Source organism: Tigriopus californicus, chromosome 7 (assembly GCF_007210705.1).
Source record: "Tigriopus californicus strain San Diego chromosome 7, Tcal_SD_v2.1, whole genome shotgun sequence".
Lineage (NCBI taxonomy): Eukaryota > Metazoa > Arthropoda > Copepoda > Harpacticoida > Harpacticidae > Tigriopus > Tigriopus californicus.
Genome location: NC_081446.1, coordinates 381,154 through 389,516, shown reverse-complemented (window position 1 = coordinate 389,516; position 8,363 = coordinate 381,154). Strand labels below are relative to the sequence as shown.

Sequence of the window (8,363 nt, the reverse complement as noted above, 5' to 3'; positions counted from 1 at the left end):
ACGAGTTTTAAATTTCCAAAGATTGCGAATAGAAAGATTTTCACCTTAACAAGGTTTTCAGAGAAGTAGAAAGTCGAGGAAAAGTCTAAAAACATTGTTGTTGAAACAAAGCTGTAGGCTTACTTGCAAGTGCAATTTTCCTTTTCAACCCCTATAAACATGGTTAGATTGACTTATGCTAATACAAAGCAGGCTAGGGAACTAAAACTTAAAACGAATACCTTCTGTTTTTTCAATTGTTTCCTTTCATCTTAAATTGCGCCTCTGATCATTGAAAATTCAATGGTAGATCGTTTTCGAAAAAGAAACAGATTCCCACTTCTTAGTCTCTTTTGGGCCTTACATAAGAAATCAACTTAACTACTGATTTTAATACACACTCTAGGTGGACGTCTTTGATGAAACTAGGCGAAGATGAAGACAACTCCGAGATGTTTAACCGCTTAGGTCAAATGGCTATTAACCAATGTGCAGTCCTCATTTACACTTCCGGAACAACAGGCAAGCCCAAGGGCGTCATGCTCTCTCACGACAACATTGTCTACACCACTCAAACCTTAATGTCGATGTTTGAAATCAAGAAGAGAGCTGAGGTCTTGGTCAGCTACCTTCCTCTCAATCACATCGCCGCTCAACTCCTCGATGTCTGGATGGCTCTTTTCGCTCAAGTAATTGACATGGCTCACCCAACCCACGTTTATCCTATATAAGATATTTTCATTTCAGGCCACTGTCCATTTTGGTGATCAATATGCTTTAAAAGGTAGTTTGCTCACCACCCTGAGAGATGCTAAACCGACACGGTTCTTTGGTGTTCCTCGGGTTTGGGAAAAAATCATGGAAGCCATTGCTGATCAAGAAACGCACCAATCTACCGGATTCCGCAAGCGATTGTCTCACTTTTTTAAGGAGGCAGGGATTCGTCATTACTTGAGAGGCGGTCGAGATCTTTTCTATTTCATGGGTGATAGCCTTATGTATCGGAAAGTTAAGGTTGCCTTGGGCTTGGACCAATGTCATACCGCAATCTGCGGAGCCGCTCCTTTGGGCAACGATGTGGGTCGGTTCTTCTTAGGCTTGGACGTAAACATCTTAGATTGCTATGGAATGAGTGAAACTACGGGCATGATCTCTTTAAGTACCGATTACGAGTACTCCTTTGGGAGCGTTGGAACACCCGCCCCGGGAACTTTGGTCAAGCTGTCAGGCCTTGATCACCAAGGTAAGGAAAACATGCTCGTACCGATGCGATCTGCGTTGTGCCTACATTGAGGTGGTTCTTTTTTTATTTTTTGTCTTGATATACATAAAGAAAAGGAAATATTTTTAAAGGTCCAAAATTTTCAAGTCACACTGTAATTGCACCTGTATACTATTTTCGTACCATTGTTGAAAAAAATTGACGAAAAGCAATCAATGAAGAGTCTATAAAAACGAGGCATTTTGATTTTTTTTCAGGTCACGGGGAGATTTGCATTTGGGGACGCAATGTGATGATGGGGTATCTAAATCAGCCCGAGAAAACCAAGGAGATTCTAACTGAAGAAGGATTCATTCGAACTGGCGACATTGCTTATCAAGACATGTCTGGGTTCTTGTACATGTCTGGTGAGTCGGTTTGTGTTCCTAAGTAGATGCATAAATAGATAAGATAGCATGATCGATCTGTTTATATCACGTACATAAAGGTCGCATCAAAGATATTATCATCACGGCGGGTGGCGAGAACGTGGCCCCATCACCCATAGAAGATGAGATCAAAAGCCTTTTGCCATGCGTGTCTCATGTGGTGGTGATTGGAGACAAACGAAAGTACCTGATAGCCTTTTTGACCTTGAAAACCCTTGCGGATCCGGATGACCCGGACATCACCTATTCGAACGATTTGAGCCGAGTGAGTGTAGAATGGTGCCAAAAAGTGGGCAGTAAAGCCAAAACCCTTGGAGAGATCCTTAAGTATAAAGATGCAAGCGTATTTCGAGCCATTCAAGATGCCATGGATGTGGTAAGTTCATTTTGACTTTCACATCAACGCCCAGGCAACAGGCCTAGAAGATTTGTTTCGTAATATATTTGTACTTAGTGTTGAAATGGCGATTTGGACTCATTTTTTTTGTTCCTGGATTTTACACGCAGATGCAAGAAAACATCCAAATAATCGACGAAATGCCATCAATGTCATTTACTCGTACCTTGTAAAGACGTTGCAATCCTATATACAAAGTTCGTTCACTTATTGGACTATGACATCAAATTTCAGAGACACATATTCATGTTCTAAAGTTGATCAAAAGGTTAAAAATATCAACAATTCAGAAAGTCTTGCGTTGAACAAGACTGAAGACAAATTTGGGCCTCAAATTAACTAATGTTTTTATGACACATTTACGACCAAAACGGGGGTGCGATAAAATGTGGTTCAAGCGCACTTCTTGCTCATCTAACAATACGTTAAAGTTAAATTAAACTTGGGGATGCCAATTGTGTTGGTTAAAAAGTACAGGTGTTATGTTTTAGCACTTTGACTTGCGTATTGTCTAAAAAGGCTTCTGGCATGTTTCATATTGTTCTAAGCAACAGGCGTTCCCAATTCTTCATGCTTCGTCCCTTTCTTTTGCCATATCTCATTTCAAAGCCAGACAAAAAATGGGATAAAAATCGCGAAGGTTAAAGATCAAAACAAGAATAAAAGATATTCGAATGAGAAGAGAAGACGTGGTCAAATGCACAACTATATATTCCAGAAATGTTGGTTCATTTTTTCAGGTGAATACAGATGCCGTATCAAATGCTACCAAAGTTCAAAAGTGGACCATTTTGCCCAACATTGAATTTGTCATTTCATTGAAAACTTGTTTATCATGTCGGGGGTGGACAAAACTATAATGTCCGACTCTGCTCAAGTTCCAAATCATATTTTTTCTGGACTTTGGTCATTTCACAAGCCCTTGACTTGATAAAGCGATGAATCGTTTCTGGGTTTGATCTTTGAGACAGTCTCAAAACGACCCTTAAAAAACTCGGACTGTTGAACCGATCCGCCATTATTGAAGTGTCATCCCGTTCAACGTTCAAAGGGCAAGGGTGCTCGTAAGGCGCCTTTGGCCCACATCATTGCTGTTTTTCCTCTGGCATCCTCGATCGATTCTTTATTCGGGCAACGACAAATCATGCCATTGTTCCACAAGTTTGCCGAACCGTTGTGTACTAGGCCTAATGCCCATTCGTAGTAACTCTGACGCTTCAACAAGTACTCAAGCACTTATTCCATACAATAATCAACGGAAGTGCAAGTAGTACGTACGTTATTGATCCCGTTGCCTCAACATCCCATGCCCACATCATGCCATGCCTACTACACAATCCAGTCATCCGACCCTCTCCACCATTGAACTCCTGACCTCGAGATGCCAAAAAAAGTCCACGCAAGGATGACGAAAGACAAAAAAGTTTCTTTGGCTTGAGATGACGTGTCTGCTTCGGAACAATACTCTGGCTGTTCATCGGGCACACCACATGTATCCACTGTGGTACAGTATGGCAGATTTTTGCTAGGCCTGTTGTGCCATCACGTGATTGGTCGAACGAAGTACGTTCGTTCGTTCAAACTTCGTGGCCTTCCGTCTGAAAAAGATCACGCCATATTCCCGTCTCCTCTCTGAATCATCCTGCCTTTCTGTCTAGTGCCTCCATGTCTTGCGCACTTTCCCATAAGGTTGCGCCTTTCCAGTTTGTACTTATGTGATTCTATCTATTCATCCGGGCAAAACAACCCACTCATTTCTACTGAAATGATCAGGTAAAATGCATTTGGGTGATGAACTTGAAGTTCAGGCCAAACCCAAGGTGTCTAGAATTTGTCTGAAGTGTCGAGAACTCGATCCTATCCAGGAAGCTGAATGACGCACTTAAATGAGAATACAATGATAATAAGGGGGGAGGAGGATTTTGACTCAATCGCTATACCTATCTGTCAATCTAGCGGGATTGGCCTTTCCTCTCTTTTCAACTGGAAACACTGTGTCTCTCTTTCTCTTTCGGCATGGACGGCTCAAGTCGGCTCAAGTCCATAGAGGAGTTGAGGAAGGAGAGCACTGTGGAAGTTCTCTCGTCCGTCCGTCTTCCTCCCTGAAACCTCCATTGAGCCGTGCCTCCTCCTGTTCCTACTGTTCCTCGTCCTCAGTGCGTCTTTGGCTGGAGCGTTGTGAGACCCAGAGGAGCGCTGTGACCGACCGCCCTGGCCGACCTTTCCCTAGATTTTCCTTTGCTGTTCTTTAATAACTTAATATTATCGAGGTTTCACACTCCTCGCCGTGGTTTCAGAGGCCAGACGCTAAAGCAGAATTGATTGATTTCATTTTTCTTCCATATCTGAAGATCTCTTAGACGACACTGGAGTTACGTACGTGAACTTGCCGATGTTAGTGAGGGTCGTTCTCGACGGAATCTTTCTCACGTGGCCTGCCTCCCGATTGGCACGAGCATGACGGGACATCAGACGGGTCCGGATCAACTGATCCCGGCCAATTCGTTATGGACCACCCAGCCGGATGGGGCGGTACAACTCGGGAAATGGCCTCGAGCAGCGCCGTGCCGCCCCTCTCCGTGCCCACTTTACTCAAACGAGCGGCTGACGAGTGCCCGATTAAATGGCCTTGTCCGTCAAAAGAGATGGGGTCTGGCTGAATTGGCGACTACAAGGAGTATCAAGCCGCTTCCCGCACCGTGCCAAAGCCTTTATCCACTTGGGATTGGCGCCCTTACCATTCGGTGGGATTCTCGGGTTCAATGCCCCGAATGGTTCATTGCCCAGAACGGCGCCATTCGTGCTCACGGGTTTTCCGCCGGGATCTACACCACAACAGTCCCGAAGCCTGTTTGCATATTGCCCGCAATTGCCGGGCCAACATCCTCGTGGTCGAGGATGAAAAACAATTGGACAAAATCTTACAAATCCAGGCCGATTTGCCCCATCTCAAGGCCGTGGTTCAGTATACGGGCACACCCAAAAAGCCCGGTGTGATCAGTTGGGCCCAACTGATGGCATTGGGCGAGGCTCAGACCGACGAGGAACTCGAGCAAAGGCTCAAAACATCGCCATCAATCAGTGTTGCTCACTTATTTATACCTCGGGCACCACGGGGCTCGCCCAAGGGCGTGATGATGTCCCACGACAACTTCACGTGGACCGCCCGGATCGCCACCTCGTATTTGCGGGTGACGCCGAGGATTCGTTCATTAGTTATCTGCCTTTGAGCCATTCAGCTGCGCAAATGATAGATGTGTGGATGCCCATGGCGCCAAGGCCACGGTCTCTTTGCTGATAAGAACGCCATGAAAGGCTCGTTGCTCAATACCCTGCGGAAGTGCGTCCCACATTTTCTTTTCGGTGTGCCCCGAATCTTCGAGAAGATCCAGGAGAAGATGGTTCAAATGGGCAAAAGCAGTGGGCGGTTTTCAAAGCGATTGGTAGCCGTAATTTGGCCAAAACGAAAAAACCGGTTTTTGGCAGGCCCAAAAAAACCCCCCCAATTTTTGCGGAAAAAAAAAAAACCTTTAAAAATTTCCCTCCCACCCTTTTTTTCCGAGGGTTCCATTGAATTTGTCATTTCATTGAAAACTTGTTTATCATGTCGGGGGTGGACAAAACTATAATGTCCGACTCTGCTCAAGTTCCAAATCATATTTTTTCTGGACTTGGTCATTTCACAAGCCCTTGACTTGATAAAGCGATGAATCGTTTCTGGGTTTGATCTTTGAGACAGTCTCAAAACGACCCTTAAAAAACTCGGACTGTTGAACCGATCCGCCATTATTGAAGTGTCATCCCGTTCAACGTTCAAAGGGCAAGGGTGCTCGTAAGGCGCCTTTGGCCCACATCATTGCTGTTTTTCCTCTGGCATCCTCGATCGATTCTTTATTCGGGCAACGACAAATCATGCCATTGTTCCACAAGTTTGCCGAACCGTTGTGTACTAGGCCTAATGCCCATTCGTAGTAACTCTGACGCTTCAACAAGTACTCAAGCACTTATTCCATACAATAATCAACGGAAGTGCAAGTAGTACGTACGTTATTGATCCCGTTGCCTCAACATCCCATGCCCACATCATGCCATGCCTACTACACAATCCAGTCATCCGACCCTCTCCACCATTGAACTCCTGACCTCGAGATGCCAAAAAAAGTCCACGCAAGGATGACGAAAGACAAAAAAGTTTCTTTGGCTTGAGATGACGTGTCTGCTTCGGAACAATACTCTGGCTGTTCATCGGGCACACCACATGTATCCACTGTGTGTACAGTATGGCAGATTTTTGCTAGGCCTGTTGTGCCATCACGTGATTGGTCGAACGAAGTACGTTCGTTCGTTCAAACTTCGTGGCCTTCCGTCTGAAAAAGATCACGCCATATTCCCGTCTCCTCTCTGAATCATCCTGCCTTTCTGTCTAGTGCCTCCATGTCTTGCGCACTTTCCCATAAGGTTGCGCCTTTCCAGTTTGTACTTATGTGATTCTATCTATTCATCCGGGCAAAAAACCCACTCATTTCTACTGAAATGATCAGGTAAAATGCATTTGGGTGATGAACTTGAAGTTCAGGCCAAACCCAAGGTGTCTAGAATTTGTCTGAAGTGTCGAGAACTCGATCCTATCCAGGAAGCTGAATGACGCACTTAAATGAGAATACAATGATAATAAGGGGGGAGGAGGATTTTGACTCAATCGCTATACCTATCTGTCAATCTAGCGGGATTGGCCTTTCCTCTCTTTTCAACTGGAAACACTGTGTCTCTCTTTCTCTTTCGGCATGGACGGCTCAAGTCGGCTCAAGTCCATAGAGGAGTTGAGGAAGGAGAGCACTGTGGAAGTTCTCTCGTCCGTCCGTCTTCCTCCCTGAAACCTCCATTGAGCCGTGCCTCCTCCTGTTCCTACTGTTCCTCGTCCTCAGTGCGTCTTTGGCTGGAGCGTTGTGAGACCCAGAGGAGCGCTGTGACCGACCGCCCTGGCCGACCTTTCCCTAGATTTTCCTTTGCTGTTCTTAATAACTTAATATTATCGAGGTTTCACACTCCTCGCCGTGGTTTCAGAGGCCAGACGCTAAAGCAGAATTGATTGATTTCATTTTTCTTCCATATCTGAAGATCTCTTAGACGACACTGGAGTTACGTACGTGAACTTGCCGATGTTAGTGAGGGTCGTTCTCGACGGAATCTTTCTCACGTGGCCTGCCTCCCGATTGGCACGAGCATGACGGGACATCAGACGGGTCCGGATCAACTGATCCCGGCCAATTCGTTATGGACCACCCAGCCGGATGGGGCGGTACAACTCGGGAAATGGCCTCGAGCAGCGCCGTGCCGCCCCTCTCCGTGCCCACTTTACTCAAACGAGCGGCTGACGAGTGCCCGATAAATGGCCTTGTCCGTCAAAAGAGATGGGGTCTGGCTGAATTGGCGACTACAAGGAGTATCAAGCCGCTTCCCGCACCGTGCCAAAGCCTTTATCCACTTGGGATTGGCGCCCTTACCATTCGGTGGGCATTCTCGGGTTCAATGCCCCGAATGGTTCATTGCCCAGAACGGCGCCATTCGTGCTCACGGGTTTTCCGCCGGGATCTACACCACAACAGTCCCGAAGCCTGTTTGCATATTGCCCGCAATTGCCGGGCCAACATCCTCGTGGTCGAGGATGAAAAACAATTGGACAAAATCTTACAAATCCAGGCCGATTTGCCCCATCTCAAGGCCGTGGTTCAGTATACGGGCACACCCAAAAAGCCCGGTGTGATCAGTTGGGCCCAACTGATGGCATTGGGCGAGGCTCAGACCGACGAGGAACTCGAGCAAAGGCTCAAAACATCGCCATCAATCAGTGTTGCTCACTTATTTATACCTCGGGCACCACGGGGCTCGCCCAAGGGCGTGATGATGTCCCACGACAACTTCACGTGGACCGCCCGGATCGCCACCTCGTATTTGCGGGTGACGCCGAGGATTCGTTCATTAGTTATCTGCCTTTGAGCCATTCAGCTGCGCAAATGATAGATGTGTGGATGCCCATGGCGCCAAGGCCACGGTCTCTTTGCTGATAAGAACGCCATGAAAGGCTGTTGCTCAATACCCTGCGGAAGTGCGTCCCACATTTTCTTTTCGGTGTGCCCCGAATCTTCGAGAAGATCCAGGAGAAGATGGTTCAAATGGGCAAAAGCAGTGGGCGGTTTTCAAAGCGATTGGTGGGCCGGAAATTTGGCCAAAAACGAAAAAACCGGTTTTTGGCAGGCCCAAAAAAACCCCCCCAATTTTTGCGGAAAAAAAAAAAACCTTTAAAAATTTCCCTCCCACCCTTTTTTTCCGAGGGTTC

The 8,363-nt window shown here is 46.4% G+C and overlaps 1 protein-coding gene across 1 annotated transcript in view; it reads left to right on the top strand.

Annotated features, from left to right (window-relative positions):
- The window catches only part of LOC131883488 (long-chain-fatty-acid--CoA ligase ACSBG1-like), a gene marked incomplete at its 3' end in the record, with an annotated part of 5,625 nt that extends 2,806 nt beyond the window's left edge, over positions 1-2,819 (top strand). The window contains 5 exon segments of the mRNA XM_059230971.1: positions 387-668; positions 727-1,222; positions 1,459-1,608; positions 1,689-2,005; positions 2,767-2,819. Of these exon segments, the coding sequence (XP_059086954.1) occupies positions 387-668; positions 727-1,222; positions 1,459-1,608; positions 1,689-2,005; positions 2,767-2,819 (1,298 nt within the window).
- Positions 2,820-8,363: the final 5,544 nt, after the last annotated feature.